General features: G+C 45.1%; 2 protein-coding genes across 2 annotated transcripts in view; one reads left to right on the top strand and one right to left on the bottom strand.

Moving 5' to 3' along the window:
* Positions 1-22: 22 nt before the first annotated feature.
* Positions 23-10,591, bottom strand: dync2i1 (dynein 2 intermediate chain 1). The gene is made up of 21 exons (XM_035519867.1): positions 10,493-10,591; positions 9,872-9,925; positions 9,005-9,791; positions 8,882-8,919; positions 8,580-8,759; positions 8,384-8,440; positions 7,618-7,828; positions 7,377-7,494; positions 6,991-7,120; positions 4,811-4,922; positions 4,617-4,708; positions 4,311-4,440; positions 4,023-4,195; positions 3,649-3,811; positions 3,320-3,427; positions 2,595-2,656; positions 2,405-2,456; positions 2,118-2,287; positions 1,554-1,682; positions 1,142-1,365; positions 23-839 (listed from the first exon to the last, which is right to left on the bottom strand). Exons 1-21 carry the CDS (start codon positions 10,505-10,507, stop codon positions 668-670), a joined length of 3,177 nt encoding a protein of 1,058 aa, XP_035375760.1. The 5' UTR covers positions 10,508-10,591; the 3' UTR covers positions 23-667.
* A 1,127-nt stretch (positions 10,592-11,718) lies between these two features.
* Positions 11,719-18,672, top strand: part of esyt2b (extended synaptotagmin-like protein 2b) — a 46,714-nt gene continuing 39,760 nt past the window's right edge. Inside the window, exon 1 of the mRNA XM_035536689.1 lies at positions 11,719-12,060. Within this exon, the coding sequence (XP_035392582.1) occupies positions 11,719-12,060 (342 nt within the window). The remainder of the gene's footprint in view (positions 12,061-18,672) is intronic.

Here is an 18,672-nt window from a genome sequence, read left to right as displayed (position 1 = left end):
AAATGATTCTTCAAAACAAGCAAACGAACCAAAAAGTTTGTTTATTTACTGATAATGTGTATTTAGTGATGTTTAGTGGTTTGGGTCATTCTGGGGGGTAAGGGTTCAGTAATGTCACTAACAGACAGGCCAGAGAGTAAGCAGTAACAGATTTGCACCCCACCTGTCCTGGACACCTGCCCTGCACAGGTGTGGCGGTGCTAGCTCCACCCACATGCGGTCTCCATCGTTAACCTTGGACTTCCCACTGTGAGTGAGCCATAGTCTGAGCGATAGGGGACATTAACAGACGTATTCGTCCCAGTGGACTCTGCACAGGCAGGCCAGACTGGCTGTTTCCAGCGTTACTGTGTATGTGTGGATCACCTGTTCACATGTGTGGTGAAACGCCTACCAGAGCAGCTCCCTCATCTCCAACATGAGACTGAGATACCAAAGAGCATATGCAGCCCATATGAGCTGAATCAGGTATATTAGATAAACTCTGCAGTAGATCAGAGCAGCGTGGTAGATCTCCAGGAGTAGGGCTGCTTAACTCTGGGCTGGTCCACTGCAGTTTCTCTCCTCACACTTTCAGTACGGGTCGCCAAGGAGTGCTTAGAGCATGTTGTGTGCCAGGGAGTGTGTTCCAGGGAGTGTTCTGAATGTGTTGTGTGCCAAGGAGTGTTTAGAGCATGTTGTGTGCCAGGGAGCGTAGTGTTTTCATGTCAGATGTCCGGAAAAGCGCAAGGGATTGTTTCAGGAAGTGGATCTCCAATCTGCCGGACTGCCTGACCAGAGCAAAGCCTGAGGATGAGCGCCGATTGTCTGCGTCTCCAAACACCGCCATGCCTGTCACCCTGACGATGGAGGACAGAGAGGGAGAGAAAGAAAGAAAATTAAATATATGAAATGGAAAGATCATGATGGTGATATACTTCCCTAAAACCAAATAATGAGCAGACAGTTCATACTAACAGCAGCTGCTGAAGAGGACTAAACAGTACCACACTGACTGAAGCAGGTGGGTGATCAGAGGTGTGTGGGTTTACAGATCACCGTAGCAACAGGACAAGAGATCGGGGTGGTTTGTGAAAGTGTCAGCTCATCCAGGGGACTATAGAGAGGGTGGGGGGCAGAACCTGCTCTCCTGTGCTCGTACCGGTCTGGGTGCAGGTTCTCCGAGCTGATTGGACCGTCCTCTCTTTCTGCCAGGTCCCACACGTGCAGGACTGACGTGGCGTCCAGAACGAAGAACACAGTGAGTCGGGTCTGGCACCAGCACACAGTGTGAGTGGGCACACTGCCAGAACCCACAGACCACCCACACATAGGCTCCGCCCGCACAAGGGAGTGGAGGCGGACCGTAGCATCACTGCAGCCCACCTACACACACACACACACACACACACACACACACTTTTACTGACAAATACACTATTTTTGTTAACTATATAATTTCTTTTCATTAACTAAGCATATGTGCTCCCCCTACAGGTAAAAGAGGAACAGTCAAACAGACAGCACTACGCACCACACACCATTACTAACACCACCCGCGCACACACACTCACCAGGAAGAAGGGCTCTCTGTTGGGGCAGAAGTCTAGTGCGGTGACCTCTGCTGGTCTCATGCCCTCTGCAGGTGTGTAGAGCTTCGGGACAACGCGGAGGCCATGTCTAGTGCCTCGCTTCACCTGCCCCTACAGCACGCACACACACACACACACACACACACACACACACACACACACACACACACACACACACACACCCCTCATCTCAGCTAAACACACCTTCACTTTCGTAAAACAACCACTTTCTCCTCTTATATAAAAAACATTTTAACATTCAGCCTTTAAACAATCAATTTGTGACTAGCACAGGAATAATCTCAAAGTACACTGTAAAGCAGTCTTTTAGGACATTATACCATAAGAGCCGTGGGTCAAATTTAAACATGCAGTGTGCTTGTATGAGGATGTGGGGTCACATGATGTCACTGTGACCTCACTGCTCACACAGTGATACTGAACCAGAGTGCTCACCATGTCTGATGGACACCCTCACCTCCTTTGACCTCCTGCACTCACCATGTCTGATGTGTACTTTGACCTTTTTTGACCTCCTGCACTCACCATGTTGGTGCCAATGAAGTAGTGGTTAGAGTCTGAGGGTAGAAACCTCAGCAGGAGGCTTAGGTGAGGCATGACCTCTGTGACCTCTGCAACCCCTCGAGAGGTAGAGCCGTCACATGTCTGTAGAGAGGAACTGTGAAGAAGTTTAACCTTTCCCCCTGGTCTCAAACCTGAGAGAGAGAGAGGTGAGAAGAGAAAGGGTGTGTGGTACAGTAGTGTGTGGTACAGGACAGAGGGATGTGTGGTACAGTAGTGTGTGGGGTACAGGACAGAGGGGTGTGGGGTACCCAGATCTGTCTGGGATCCAGAATCATCAGCTTTTGGCAGCTCAACTACAACCTGCAGAACGCACGCTCACACACACACACACACACACACACACACACACACACACACACACACACACACACAGTGTTTAAATACATTTCTACAGCAGATGAGAGTAAAGAAAGACATTCATGTGGAACCATTCCTTACCCAGAGAATCAGGAGGCCATTTTCATCCAGGGATCCTAACTGGAAGGATAGGCCCAGGGACTCTGCCGTATATGAGGGGGAAGAACTGCTCTAATGTCCACTCAGAACGGACACATCACTGAAGAACTTCAGTGTAACAAAATCATCTTTTTTTGACAGGTAAATCCTTTATTCTCTTTTGCTCACCCATCTACAGTCAGAAATTCCTTTGTACACATCTTTTTCCAAACAGTACTATCTACTATGCAATCAGATTATCACAACTTTTTAATTTTAGTGCAATAAATTGACATCTATGGGAACAGCTATGTAGCACAGCCCACAAATAAATGGATATTTATGGGAACGGGAACTCTGTGGGAAGCAGTACAGCTCATGCACGGGACAATGTATCTACCAGCATTATGATGGTTATGAAGAGTGTTCAGTCACTTGCTGGATATAAAAACACTTGTGCATTGCTATTTGGAACTCCATATGTAATGCATTTCTCACATTCAAAATAATTGGATTTATTGGGAGTGTTTTTTAATGCATTTTTTAAACAAAGCAAATGTGATTCATTTTTAAAGAACACAGATTATTTTACTTTAAATTAAAAAGAATTTATCATATTGAGACTATTAGTTTCTTAGTAAAATCAGTGGAGAACAATGCCTTTGATTATGTAAATGTTGAAATGTATCAGGGACTCGTGTGTGGGACTCGTGTGCGGTTCGCATTACCTTCCTGGGCTGCTAGCAGGGGCCCCCTAAACTCTGCCTCCATAGTGACCAGGACAGGCTCGACTGACACCACGGAGGATAGATGCCCCGCCACCGATAGCACAGCATCTGTACAAACACACAATCTGCTAAAGTTAATCTAACCTTACGGTAACCTTAACCCAATCTCAGGATAACCTTTATGTCTGAAGAACAGCTGCTCACTCTAGTGTGAATCACATGACTGTATGTGTCCTTAAGACCTGACAAAGGGTGTTAAAGGCTGGACCAGGAGCAGGTCACAAACCTGGACAGTCTGGGGCAGCTCTTTGTTTTTCTGTTTGACTGACCGGTGGAGAAGGTTGGATAGCGTAGTGTCCACTCCTCTGTGTTCACTCTCAGGCACATGTGAGAGCCAGAATGTTCCCTCAGATCCCACAGCAAGACTGAACCCACAGCCGTCCCCGCAAACACCAGAGAGAGCTGACCAGGACTGAAACAACAAGACTGCACCTGAGGGGGGGGGGGGGGGGGGGGGGGGAAAGAGAGAGAGAGAGAGAGAGAGAGAGAGAGAGAGAGAGAGAGAGAGAGAGAGAGAGAGAGAGAGAGAGAGAAGTATCAGTTATTAGATAAGATGTATTAGAAACATGAGGCTACCTGGACTTGATAAAGGTGTGTCTTGTATGAGGTTTGTGACAGTGACTCAGCAGGTGTGTGTGTGAACCTCAGCTTCACAGATGAGGAATTTCTGGGGAGCAGACGGCTCCCAGATGTTCCACACACACAGCAGTGTGTGTGTATCGAGTGTATCTTCACTCGGGCCGCAGCGCGGAGCGTGGACCGAGAGCAAGATGTGCACCTGCACATTGGAGAAGTGAAGCAGCGTGACCTGCCGACCTGCGCGCACAAACACACACACACACACATTGCTATAACATGTTAAACACAGGCATCACGCAGAATAATGTTGTTAAAGTAAGTGTTCCATTCCCAGTGGAAGGGGGGTTGTTACCATGTATTAAGGGGAGTTTGGTGTTGAGTTGAAGGGTTCTGTCACTGCAGGAGAGGGAGTCTATGTGAGAGTCCAGGCCTTTTACAGAGTCACTCCCTGTCCTATTCTCCTCTAACAGTACTGCGATCACCTAGAAAACTCACGTGTATGCGCATGCGCGCACACACACACACACACAAACACACACACACACACACACACACACACACATTCAAAAGCACATCTAAATTAAAAATAGGTAAGGTCATTTTTTCATTTGTAGTTAACGAGTGTTCTGAGTGATTAGGCTAATTAAGATTGACTTACCTGCGCTGCAGAGTGCAGAAACGTGGAAAGTCGCTTTGAATCACCGTTCATCCAGGCCACAGACTCTTGAGCATTCTGGGAAACTTTGGGGCCTGTGGGTAATCAATCATACATCAAGTAATTTGCTAGGACAGTACTGCAATAAAGCATTCAGCTCTGGGCATGTGTGTGCCGTGTTTGGGGGGGTTTTGGACCTCCAGACACGGCGTTGGTCTCGGCTGGGTGTAAGGTCCACTTCTCATGGGTGTCAGGCTCCTCAGTCTGTGTGTCCTGGTCTGTGTTGTCTTCATTACACTGCACATAGACCTGCAGCCACAGCAAAACTCAGACCTCACTGATACGTTTGCAGTAACCACATTTACAGACCTGCATTTAACCTCACTTTCTGGTGAAACAACATGGTGACTGGAAATTAATGCTGCAAGTCTTCTGAACTCAAAGTATTATCAAGCAAACTGAATGGTAAGTAATTCTAATAGTAGCCAACTATAATTGTAAGGTGGGTGCAAACCCAGGTCGGCTAGGTGATGACATGGACAGCCTACTGGGTGAGTCACCACACCCTAACGATGGTGGGCCCGTGTGCAGAACAGTTAGATCTTGGAACAGGTAAAACAAAAGGAAAAACTAACCACCACACCGAGCATGGAAAAAGGGAGAACAAAGGATGCCACGGGAAGAATGGCAACCCCGATACACTGGGGAAAACCAAACTAAAAATTCCCAAATAAAATCAGGAGGTACTTTAATGGCTAAGGGAAGCCTCAGGAGAGAGACAGTCTCAGGAGGGGAAAACTGGAGAGGGGAGGGGATGTATAACAACACAGACACCCTTGCAGGGAAGAAATGAGGTGTAGCATGAAGGCTCACAGACCTCAATACCTGAAGTTACTGGCTAGGAACTTGGCTCGAAACTTTAGCAAAGAACCAGCACTGAGTGACGGGGTCACTGGGCTTATATAAGGCCCAGCTGCTGCATACTGCCCGATTAGAAGTGTGGTTGACTCGAGGCCTCCCTCTGGTGGCCGGAGGGGGCCTCAGCCTGGTGCCAACCCTTACAATAATAGTAGGTAACTATAATAGTAGGTAATTATAATAGAAGGTAACTATAATAGTTCATTATAATAGGTAACTATAATAGTAGGTAATTATAATAGTTCATTATAATAGGTAACTATAATAGAAGGTAACTATAATAGTTAATTATAATAGGTAACTATAATAGAAGGTAACTATAATAGTAGGTAATTATAATAGAAGGTAATTATAATAGAAGGTAACTATAATAGTAGATAATTATAATAGTAGATAATTATAATAGTAGATAATTATAATAGAAAGTAACTAATAGTAGATAATTATAATAGTAGATAATTATAATAGAAAGTAACTAGAATAGTAGATAATTATAATAGTAGATAATTATAATAGTAGATAATTATAATAGAAAGTAACTAGAATAGTAGATAATTATAATAGTAGATAATTATAATAGAAAGTAACTATAATAGTAGATAATTATAATAGAAGGTAACTATAAAAGAAAGTAATTATAATAGTTAATTATAATAGGTAACTATAATAGAAGGTAACTATAATAGGTAATTATAATAGTAGGTAATTATAATAGAAGGTAACTATAATAGTAGATAATTATAATAGAAGGTAACTATAATAGTAGATAATTATAATAGAAGGTAACTATAATAGTAGATAATTATAATAGAAAGTAACTAATAGTAGATAATTATAATAGTAGATAATTATAATAGAAAGTAACTAGAATAGTAGATAATTATAATAGTAGATAATTATAATAGAAAGTAACTATAATAGTAGATAATTATAATAGAAGGTAACTATAAAAGAAAGTAATTATAATAGTTAATTATAATAGGTAACTATAATAGAAGGTAACTATAATAGTAGTTAATTATAATGGGTATCTATAATAGTAGGTAATTATAATAGTACGTACATTTGAGCACACCAAGCACTTTGCAGCAAAGCTTTGTTTGTTTTCTTTAATCCATAAACAGAGACCTGCTGTGTTTGTTTGTATTGCTTAATCCATAAACAGACAGACCTTCTGTGTTTCTGTTGTTTAATCTATAACCATACAGACCTGAGTTTGTGTTGTTTAATCCATATAACCAGACTTGCTTTTTGTTATTTAATCTATAAACAGACAGACCTGCTCTATTTTTGTTGTTTAATCTATAAACACACAGACCTGCTGTGTTGTTTAATCTATATAAACAGAGACCTGCTGTATTTCCATTGTTTAATCTACTTAAACAGACAGACCTGCTGTTTGTGTTGTGTAATCTATAAACATACAGATCAGATGTGTTTAATCTAGAAATATACAGACCTGCTTTGTGTTGCTCATTCCAAAGCTTTTGATGTACATGTCATACTCGCTGACTGGGGGAAGGTCCAGGAGAGACTCCGTCACAGAAAAATCCAACTCAATCAAACGTAAGAGCTCCACGCTGCGTTTCCTACATCACAACAGCTTTTCAGAGACTCACCTTAGTCAATTAGTCCATCAAGCATTTAATTCAATACATGAACTGTTTATTAATGCATGTTTATTAGTCCATTAATGGATTCTGTTTTAAATATAGTCACATTAGTGTCTCTGGAGAGCTCAGTAAGCCATGTGTGTGGTCTGGTATGTTCAATAAGCTGTGTGTGCTGTGTTCAGTAAGCTGTGTGTGCTGTGTTCAGTCTTCAGGAAGCTGTGTGTTCACTCACTGCTGTCTCCGGGCAGCCTGCTGGCTGACCTCCCTCTGCCTCGCTGCTGTGAAGTCAATCACCCTGCCATGTGTTTGGACCCTGGCTGGACGCCTCTCTGTTTGAGCACTCAGTAAATCTCACACACACACACACACACACACACACACACACGTAAGGTAAGAATTCAGGTAGGTGGTAGGCATGGCTACCTTTGTAGGCGTGTAAGATAAGAACGCAGGTAGACGGTAGGTGTGGCTACCTCTGTGGGCTGCTTCAGCCTCTTTGGTTGGGGGCCGTGTAAGGGTGGCGCTAACCAGCTCATTCTCCTCCTCCATTGCTCTCTGGATGGCCTTGATCTCATCGCTCCTGTGAGCGCTCAGCTCCCTCCATCCTTCACTCTCTCCATTTTCATCCTCCTCTTCTTCCTTTCCTTCATCTTCATCCACCTCTTCAAAGTCTTCCTCATAATCCTGCATGAAGAGACACAGGTTCCTTCACTTATTATGAACTAACAAATGAAACACATAACTCTCTACTTAAACTTCAAAGATATATTATAATATTTTATTGGTCAAATCCAGATGATTTTGTCCCCAGTATGGAGATCTTCTGGAGGTTCTCTAACAACAGTGTAGTACTCCATTAGAGAGTGCTGTCCTGTGATTGGATGGTTATCCACATGGCTCTCCATTAGAGAGTGCTGTCCTGTGATTTACATTTACATTCACAGCATTTATCTGATGCTTTTATCCAAAGCGACTTACAATTATGACTGGGTACAACTTGAGCAATTTAGGGTTAAGGGCCTTGCTCAGGGGTCAGAAACAGTGGCAACTCTCTCCATTAGAGTGCTATCCTGTGATTGGATGGATTTCTACTCTCTACATGTGTCTCCTGCATCAAAACCTCATTATTTTCTTATAACGCAAAATCCATTTAAAAGCATGATGACAATTATGTAAAAACAAACGAACAAACATTATTCTGGATGACCCATAAGAACCCAGGCTGCATGGTTCTCTGACCTCAAAATCCTCCTCGTAGTCCTCATTCTTCATTCCTCCCACCTCATCACTCTCCACCTGTATGAACAAAAACCAGTCAGCTCAGCTATGTGAGAACCAATCAGAATGACTCCAGCAGTTACCAACACACACACACACACACCCTCACACTCACACCCACACACACCCAAGCCCCCTCACCCAGAGTACAGCTTACCCCTTGGTCTCTGTTGCCATGGCTGCTCTTGGAGTCCTCATATCTCTTTTCTTTATGCTTCTCTCTCTCCCTCGTTCTGTCTCTGTCTGCTCCACCCTCCCCACCGGGGTGGTGGTGGTGGTGGTTGTGACGCTCTGCTTCTCGAGCATTATGGAGGGCTCCACCATTTTCCTCTGCTTCCTGAAGTCCCCAGCACCACCCAAACCACAGCTTTAAACCAGTCCCGGGCACAGAGACCTAGCTGGTGAACTAGGACACATTCTTTATTGTAGTTAATCAGTAAGAAGCAGAATGCATCTTACCCAGAGTTCTTTCTCTCTTTTTCTCCTCTCTCTTTCCTCTGAAAAACAAGGCACAAGGCTTCATTAATGAACTAAAACATAACTCGGGCCTTCTGCAGTAGTCATGGTTGATAATTATCTAACCTCTGTCCACAGGTCCAGACAGCTGTCTGTGTCCAGCCTTCTCTCGTCTTTTTCGCTCTCTCCATTCTTCCTGTTCTTGTGAATACTCCCTCTCTCTGTGCCTTTCTCTCCTCTCTCTTTCATGCTCTTTCTCTTTCTCCCTGTGCTTGTCTTCCACACTTCCCTCCTTTTCTTTTCCTCTTTCCTTTTCTGCCTTTTCCTCTTTGCCTCGCTCTGCCCTCCTTCTCTCCCTCTCTCTTTCTTTTTCTCTCTCTCCACCTTCCCTCTCTTTCTCCCAGTCATAGTCTTTCCTCCCCCCCCTCTCTCTATTCTTTTCTCTGCCTTTTCTCTGCTTTTCTCTTTCCTTCTCTTTCCATCTATCTCTCTCTGCCTCTCTGTCTTTATCCCTGTATCTTTCTTTCTCCCTGTCTCTCTCTTTGTATCTCCCCAGCTTCTCGTCTCTCTTTTTATACCTCTGAATTTGCTTCTCCTCTCTGTCTTTGGTCTCTTTGTCATCTCGTTCAGTTCTCCTCTCCCATCCCAGGTGCTCCCCAACCCTTTCTCGCTCTTTTCTCCTCTCCTTCTCCCTCTTCTCTTTCCTCCTGCTCTCCTCTTCCCTCTCCTTCTCTGGCTCTCTTAGATTTGTTCTCTCGCTTGTGCTTTCTTTCTCCCTCTGTCTCTCTCTCTCCCTCCTTACATCTGTCTCTGAGTCCTGCCGTGTGCGCTCCGTTGACTCTCCAGTCCTGTGTGTCCTCTGCACCTCCTCTCGCTTGGATCGTTCTCTTCTCTGGCTCTTCCTATCCTGACCCTGCAAGTCACACTCATACAAATGAGTTTCTCTCTCCCTCAGCGCATGCATGCAAACCTCGAACCCCCTCTGAAACCGACCTGCAGATGCCTTCTTAAGTCTTCAGGTCTCCATGTGTCTTCTTTTGTTATTTTCTTAAGAAAGAAGTGGAAAAAAGACAGACATGACAATCAGGCAAAACTCCCGCTACACACATGCGTTCTAATGTCTCCACTTAAGTCTGCTGTGCTGTGCTTTCATTGTCTTTGTAGGTAATGCACAATGAGTAGTACGTCAGTAATCCTCACCATGTACAGGCAAGAAGGTATTTCAGTTCTGACAAAAGGAGAATTACTAGAAAAACAAAAGGACTATCACACGAACCAGCGATGTCCAAACAAATACGCAATGCTACAGATCAAATACCACACCGTCTTACAAAAGGTAGAGCCGCTGTAGGACGGTTGGCTGTTATAGCATTAGCTAACGGACCTGGGATAATAATTACACTGGGTCTGCCAGCGGAGCACACCTCCTGCTCTCTTTTCCTAAAACTGCACCCGACAGGAGCAGTGAAGGTGTGCAGTGTAGTATTGTTCAGCTCCTAGAGACGCTTCGAGACGGAGGTTAGCTAACCAGCTAACCAGACTGCTAGAGCTCGAGGCACATGGATTTTCTTGCTGTAAATCTCCAGAAAGCACGCACACACACGGACACATCACCTTGTCTGAGTACATTATGCCACACACGCGTGTCCAACTTCTCATTTAAGGCGGATAAGATTTATGTTGACAGTGTTCACCGCCATGACTCCCGACCACTACGACGCATGCGCTGATGAATGAAACCATGGCGATGCGTCACATACATTATCTACACTACAGGCTGAGCAATCGAATTATGAACAATCGCTATAACACGTCCGTCACCATAGAGATAGTCACGTTGTGTTGATCATCGAAACGTTCAACGTTTAGGCACGGCTGTTTGAAGAATACTGGTTTGCTTGGTGAGTGAATGTATGATAACATGAAGTTGGTTATATCTCATAAATCTAGGAAATGAATCTTAAACTTTACAAGATCACAGACTATTCTCCCCGTTAATATTTTTAACTGCAACTCTGACATGCCTGTAAAATGCCTCTGGATATATATATATATATATATATATATATATATATATATATATATAGATATATAGATATAGATAGATAGATAGATAGATAGATAGAGATATATAATATATAAATAAATAAATAAATAAATAAATATATATATATATATATATATATATATATATATATAGATACAGATATATAATATATAAATATAGATAGATAGATAGATAGATAGATAGATAGATAGATAGATAGATAGATAGATAGATATAGGGTGTGTGAAACGCCTTCTCTGATAATCTGTGACGTATAAAATAAGTATTTTCCAGCACAAAAACTGTTTATAGTCGGTCTAAGCGCTTTTGCAGGATGTCCCGTCTCTATGTATCTGCCGCTGTCGAGCGCGTTGTGGCGATTCACGCTGCCCGCGCGCAAACTGTCCTGACAGGCAAACTGAGCAAACCGCGCGCGTGCTGTGTAAGCGCTGCTGTTTGGCGTACACGCTGCACGAACACATTTCGGTATGTCGCGGTGAAGTCTTACTGTTAACGTGCGTTTTTAAGTGTAAGGTAAAGCGATGTGAAGGCGCACTAACGTGAGAGCAGTGCAGCCTCCAGCATGCGCTATCGGCCCACGCGCGTGTGAACGCTTGTCTCAGGACTACTCTGCACGTGCTCGACCTCATAACAGCCGTGCGCCGTGCCGGTGTCGCTAGGTGCGTGACGGCGACCGCACCAAACAGCGCCTCGTTACCGTAAAGGTCAAAGTAGGCAGTCTTGGAAACGGAGTGGCGGAAATCGCAGCTGCGAGACGGGCATTCCAGGAGCGATGAGCGCCGTTCACGGGTCCGTGCCACAGTCGCCAGGTGCCCCCGGACCGCAGCACGCGGCACCGAGCAGCGCACCCGCCGCGGACGCGCCGTCGTGCGCCGGACAGCTGGCGTGCACGTGGGCGCACTTGGCGAAGACGTTGGTTGTTATTTTCCCCGTGTATGCCCTGGGCTATCTGGAGTTCAGCTTCAGTTGGCTTTTAATCGGACTTGCAGTGTTTTTCTTTTGGAGAAGAAACACGTCTTGTAAGAGCACGAGGATAAACAGAGCGCTTGCGTTTTTGGAACACGAGGAGGGAACTGTCAAACACAACTTGCCAACCGACGGACTGCCGTCATGGGTGAGTAACGCGAAAACAACATCGGATTAAAAATGCAACACATTTCACTTTCACGGGTAGAATCTGACAGAGGTCTGATCACTACGAGTTTACCACCACCAACCATCAACAAAACCTGCTCCGGCCTTCACCTGCTGAATATTAAGTTGAGAAAATCTAATTTGACCAGCCTCTGCTTTAGACTGCGCTATTGCAAAGCTTCATTAGTCTTACTTAAGCTGGTTCATGACCCAGCCTAAAGAAGAACCTCCTAACTAACCAAATATGCTAAAGTGTTACTTGAATGAGGAATAGGGGCAAAATCCTTAGTTCACATTCAGAGGTGTTGTGGGTCAGAGGGCTGTCGGGCTCAGAGCTCAGCTCCTGGTGGATGGCCAGGCAGAGGACTGCTGTTGGGGTGAAACCAGTAAATGGCAGCTCTGACGTTTCTGTGGCTTGCTGTAGGTCACCCTCCAGTAACATGGTTAGGTCAACGTGAGCCAGTGTGCAGTCAGGTGACGTCAGCTGATAGGAATACCAGACATATCAGCCTGAAACCCATGTTGGGACGTATAACTGATCTGTGTGTGTATGTGTGGTAAGTTATTGACCTCTATGGAAACCCAGCTCATGGGGTAAGCTGTGTGGGGTGTGAGTCCTGGAGACCTGTTTACACAGACCCTCAGTGTTCAGAGCTGCTCACTGCAGGTTTAGGATCTGTTTTAGCCATCACACAGTATTTATAGCCTGTCACATAGTTGTTATAGCTTGTCAAAGTCATTACAATCTGGAGACCAGATTGGTTTTGAGTGTGAATATTGGCGCATATTTTGCGCTTCAGGAAGAACCTCCTCACATGAGAAGATGAACTAGGTGAGTTTATTTTAGTGGTCGAGTAATCAGAGACCTGACTGATGTGGTGGCCATGGCGAGATTGTGGCTGGTACATCATTAATTCATCAGTCATTGTGTTTACACACTCATACAGACACTGAATAGATTTATGTTGTTGAGATTGTCTTTATTTTAGATGCAAAAACAGTATTACACAGGTAAAAACAGTGTTAAAGAAACAAGTGACAATAAACAAATTACAAAATAATATAATTACAGCATAAATAATTTATAGACGAGTATATGTGACCATTAGATGTTAAAATATTTTTATAAATAAAAGCTGCTGATGGTGAAACCAATATAATAACATACAGATTAAACCACATTATAGACGAATGCATTAATGTGATGCTATGAGGCTTAAGCAGGATGCGTGGACGAGGCACGTTGAGACAAACGTTTTATTTAACACCTACACTTAGCACACATGCTACATTACATCAAACACCGACAAACATATGACAACACATGAGACATATACACACACAAGGATCAGGTGGACGACACAAGAGGGCGTGGCACTACCGATTAATGCAAACACACATACATACGCACCGAGATGTTTGAGGAGGAGGGAGGGGCCGTATCGTGACAGAGTCCCCCCTCAAGGGCGCGACTCCCGGCGCACCAGCCTTACAGGCTGCGGACCCGAGACCAACGGCAAACGGCGAGGCCAGAGGACTGGGCAGTCCGCCACGGGCCAGCGCGAGCAGGAGCGTGGGGGGGAATACCAGGACTAAGACAAAGACAGACACAGGAACACACACACTAACAGGCACTGACACAGACACAGAGCGGAACAAAGTGATTGGTACATTTAAGGTAACGGGGACAGACACTTGAACACCACCACACATGTTCAATAGTCCGGGGAGGGGAGAAGGCGCTCCAGACAATCCACCAGTCATTGGCTGGTTTGGAGGCTGACCAGCCTGGGGAAGACATTTACATTTACGGCATTTAGCAGACGCTCTTATCCAGAGCAACTTACAAAAGTGCTTTGTCATTTACTCATAGAATATATCCAAGTACAGTACAGTAGGTTAGAATCAGACATACCAATGAACTAGAATACTGTAGAATACAAGGATGAATGCTGATGCCTAGAAGTGCAAAATACATCAGGTCTATCTTAAACAATGATAAGTGCTATAAACAATAAGTGCTAGAGTTTGTTAAACAACATAAACAGTGCCCTACAATAAGTACTAAATTAGTCAGTCAATATGGGTGCAGTGTCAGTTGTCCTTTAAATATTCTGCAAATAGATGGTTCTTCAGTCTGCATTTGAAGACTGCAAGGGACTCTGCTGTCCGGACAGCAAGTGTGAGTTCATTCCACCATCTTGGAGCCAGGACAGAAAATAGTCTCCATGCTTGTCGTCCACGAGACCTGAAGCATGGTATTTCAAGCCGATCCGTACTTGAGGTTCAAAGTACTCGAGGTACGGATCGGGCTTTGACCATTGACCTCATGTATGAAGCGGCTGGTCCATTTTTGGCTTTGTAGGCAAGCATCAAGGTTTTGAATCTGATGTGTGCAGCTACAGGGAGCCAATGAAGGGAGTGCAGCAGTGGAGTAACGTGTGAACTTCGGAAGATTGAAGACCAGTCGTGCTGCTGCATTCTGGACAATTTGTAGAAGTTTGATGGCTCTTAGAGGAAGACCAGCAAGTAGCGAGTTGCAGTAGTCTAGCTTTGAGATCACAAGAGACTGCACAAGCACCTGGGTAGTTTCCCGTGAAGGAAAGGGTTGAATCCTTCGTATGTTACAAAGGAGGAATCTGCAAGACCAGGTGAGATTAGAAACATGAGTTGAGAACGACAACTGGTTGTCCAAGGTTACACCCAGGCTATCGGCAGCTTTGGATGGTGATAGCAGGGAGTTCTCAAAGGAAACAGTGAGGTCATGGTAAGGGTTGGGAGTACCTGGGATGAACAGAAGCTCAGTTTTACTGGGGTTGAGCTTCAAGTGGTGGGCTGTCATTCATGATGCGATGTCAGTCAAGCATGCCGAGATATGTCTGAAGACCTGCGTGTCAGAGGGTGGAAAAGAAAGAAATATGGTAGGAGAAACCATGAGAAGATATTACATCACCAAGAGAATGAGTATACAAAGAGAAGAGAAGGGGGCCCCAATACTGAGCCTTGTGGAACACCAGTGGAGAGTCTACACGGTTTGGATGTGGATCCTTCTCCATGTCACCTGATAGGACTGAAACCATCTCCAACTAGAGCCAGGCACACCAAGCCTGGAAAGAACAGAGAGAAGAATGTTGTGGTTCACTGTGTCAAATGCTGCTGAAAGGTCTAGAAGAATCAAAACAGATGACTGTTTGGCAGCTTTAGCGGCATGAAGTTCCTCATTCACTGCTATAAGGGCCGTTTCTGTAGAATGTGCCGGTTTGTAGCCATACTGAATGGGATCATGCAGCTGGTTTTGGGTGAGAAAAAGAGACAATTGATTATAAACTGCTCATTCAAGGGCTTTTGAGAGGAAAGAGAGAAGTGATACCGGTCTGTAGTTGGTAACGCTGGAGCTGTCATGTGTGGCCTTCTTGAGGATTGGTATCACCCTTGCGGTTTTGAACGCAGTAGGCACGTATCTAGAAGATAAGGGGTTGTTGATGATGACAGAGAAGCAGATCTCTTGCGATTGTCTGGAACAGAGCAGAATGAATTGGATCCAGCGGACATGTAGTCAGATTGCTGGAGGTCAGAAGTTGAGGAATTTCATCTGTGGAGAGAGGAGAAAAAGAAGTCAGAGAGTTGGATGTTTGGGAATGCACATTGGTTGGAAGAGTGGGAACAGAGGAAAAGGACTGGTGGATTGCTGCAACCTTCTCCTCAAAGAAGGTGATAAAATCCTCCAGAGTAAGAGATGAGGAAGGAGGGGGAGGGGGAAGATTAAGGAGAGAAGAAAAAATTGTGAAGAGCTTGCGTGGCTCAGATGATTATTCAAATTTCTCTCTGTTGTAGGATGACTTTGCAGATGTTACTTTCAGTGAGAACTTGGAAAGGAGAGACTTGTATGATCTGAGGTCTGAATCTAGGTGAGATTTCCTCCACCACCTCTCTGCAGTCCTTGGTTCTCTCCTGTGGCAGCAAAGTGCTTCTGTTAGCCAGGGGGCAGGTTGGGAGGACTTAGCGGGTCTAGAGGAGAGAGGGCACAGAAGATTCATTGATGAGGAGAGTGTAGAAATGAAAGTATTTGTAACTGTATCCAAAAAGAGAGAGGATAGAGAGTCAGGGTGAGGAAGGGTGGGCAAAATAGTAGAAGTAAGGGAAGAGGGAGTTATGGAGTGCTGATTGCGACAGAGGAAGGAGGAACATGTTGGAGAGGACTGGATGGAAAGAGAAGGAAGGGAGAGAGAGAAGGATGGAAAGTGATGGTCTGAGAGGTGGAGGGGGGTGACTGCGATGTCCAATGTTGTGGTGGTACGGGTGATGATCAGGACCAGAACGTTGCCCGCTTTGTGAGTCGGAGGAGAGTGGCTGAGGGTGAGGTCAAATGCTTTCAGCAGTGGAAAGATGTGGGAGGAATGCAGCTTGTCTGATGGAAGGTTGAAGTCACCAAGGAGAATGAGTGGATTTCCTTCAGTGGGGAATTGACTCAGAAGGATGTCGAGCTCATCAATGAAGTGATCTAGGGAACCTGGAGGTCAGTAGATAACAATGATAAGAAGTTTGGTGGAGAAAGACACTGTAATGGCATGAAATTCAAAAGAGGAGATGGAAAGTGTAGGGAAGGGAAGTGGAGTGAAACGCCACTCTGGAGACATTAGTAAACCTGTGCCACCACCCCTGCTGAGACGCCTCGGAGAATGTGTGGATGGAAAGGCAGAGGACAGGGCAGCCGGAGTCGCCGAGTTCTCAGGGGTGATCCATGTTTCTGTCAGAGCCAGGAAGTGTAGGAAGTGGAGGGATGCTAATGCTGAGGGATGGTAATCTGGACAGCAGATTGGCAGTTCCAGAGCCCTCCTGCCACCACGATATGTGATGGAGTGAAGCGTTGTGAGTCAGTGAGGTTGCTGAGATTGCGACGTCTATGATTGTGTCGAGGAGATCTGTGGGATTTGTGGACAGGAATTGTGAAGCACCTTTCAGATGCTTGATTTGTGGATGTATGAAATAAAGGATTGAGATAATATGAGAAGATACTTAGCTGAGTTTGTGAAGTCCTGTAGGTGAGATGTAGATGAACTGATTGAGAATACCACCAAACCTTCTCCAGATGTTGGAGTCGTCCTAATTTAACTCAGTTCAATAAGTGCTGAGCCCGCCCCTCTATTCACACCTAAGGTCAGGGCAAAACTACACCTGTAGTGAGTGTAGTGAGCTACCAAGCAACTAACAACTAGGTTTAGACAACAAGCTTTGAATTTCACAGAATCTAAAACAAAAGTAAGTGAACTCAGAGCCTACCTTAACCAACCAACGAGACAAACCAAAGCACATACAATGAGACAAACCAAAGATTGTCCTTCACTGGCTTGGGTAGTGGTGACTGTCCCGATTTTGGCGTATATGTGCCAGGAGGCGCACCAGCCATGTTGCCCGGTTCTGGTGCAGGCACTGGTGTCGCTGCCTTTTTGCCTCCATGAGGCTTAGGCGTAGGCACATTTGCTTTGGGACCTCTCGCCTTAGGGAGAGGAGTTTCCTCTGAAGACGATGTCACTTCTCTGCCAGTCACCTGGGGCAGCTTGCTCGCTTTTGGGCAGCGTGTCCTGGGCGGAGCCTTAGATGGAGCATTGGGTGCTGGGGGCTCGTCATCCTTGGAGCCTATAACGTCGCTCTGCGAGGAAGGCTCCCCATGAGGGACCTCATCCACCTCCATTGAAGGGTCCTCCTCATGATCGGACCCATGTCTGACGTCAGACCAACGTCACGACCCCGGACCATATACAGGGCCCCCCCAAAATCGTCCAGCGGGTTCCTCCCTCGTCAAGGATCCCCGGAGCGAGACCAGGAAGAATGATGGACTCTCCACGGGATAATTGAAGTCCATGGGGTCCGAGGACTAGAAATCATTATACCAGTCTTCTGCCTCCGCACCTGGCCCACGCTCACGTCTGGTGGGCGTCAGGAGGTGCCCAAGGTCACGGCGGGCTTCCCTGTACGGCTGTGGGAGGCGTCCACCTCCCTTCTTTCTCTTCCGTTTTCCTCTCCCAGGTATCCTTGGTTCGTTGGTGTTGCTGTGACGCTATGAGGCTTAAGCAGGATGCGGGGATGAGGCACGTTGAAACAAATGTTTTTAATAACACAAAACACCTACACTTAGCACACATGCTATATACACTTAACAAACATACGACAACACACGAGACATATACACACAGAAGGATCAGGTGAGTGACACAAGAGGGCGTGGCACTACTGACTAACGCACACATACACACCGAGATGTTTGAGGAGGAGGGAGGGGCCGTATTGTGACAATTAAACCACATTATAGACTAAAACATTATAAACACAAACACATTAAACCACATTATAGACTAACGTTGTAAACACAAACAGTAAATCACATCTAGCATTCATGCACAAAACGTGTATTCAGTGTGGACTCCTCTCACATGAAGCTGTTTGCTGTACATGTCAAATGAAATGAAGGAAGTTAAAATTAAAATGCAAAGTCTTAACATACATCTATTAATGACAAGATGAAACACATTTTAATTGGCTGTTATAAACAGGGCTATCATTGGCTAGATAACTAGACCAAGATGTCAATAAA

This window comes from Electrophorus electricus, chromosome 19, assembly GCF_013358815.1.
Source record: "Electrophorus electricus isolate fEleEle1 chromosome 19, fEleEle1.pri, whole genome shotgun sequence".
Taxonomy (NCBI): Eukaryota; Metazoa; Chordata; class Actinopteri; order Gymnotiformes; family Gymnotidae; genus Electrophorus; species Electrophorus electricus.
This window is presented reverse-complemented; position numbering and strand designations above follow the sequence as displayed.

Bases quoted from the DNA above. Each gene is read 5' to 3' on its own strand.
- dync2i1 (XM_035519867.1), bottom strand. The intron at 7,495-7,617 runs GTAGCCACACCT...TGTGTGTGTGAG, and splicing joins GGCTGAAGCAGCCCACAGAG to ATTTACTGAGTGCTCAAACA. The intron at 4,441-4,616 runs GTAAGTCAATCT...TGAGTTTTCTAG, and splicing joins TTCTGCACTCTGCAGCGCAG to GTGATCGCAGTACTGTTAGA.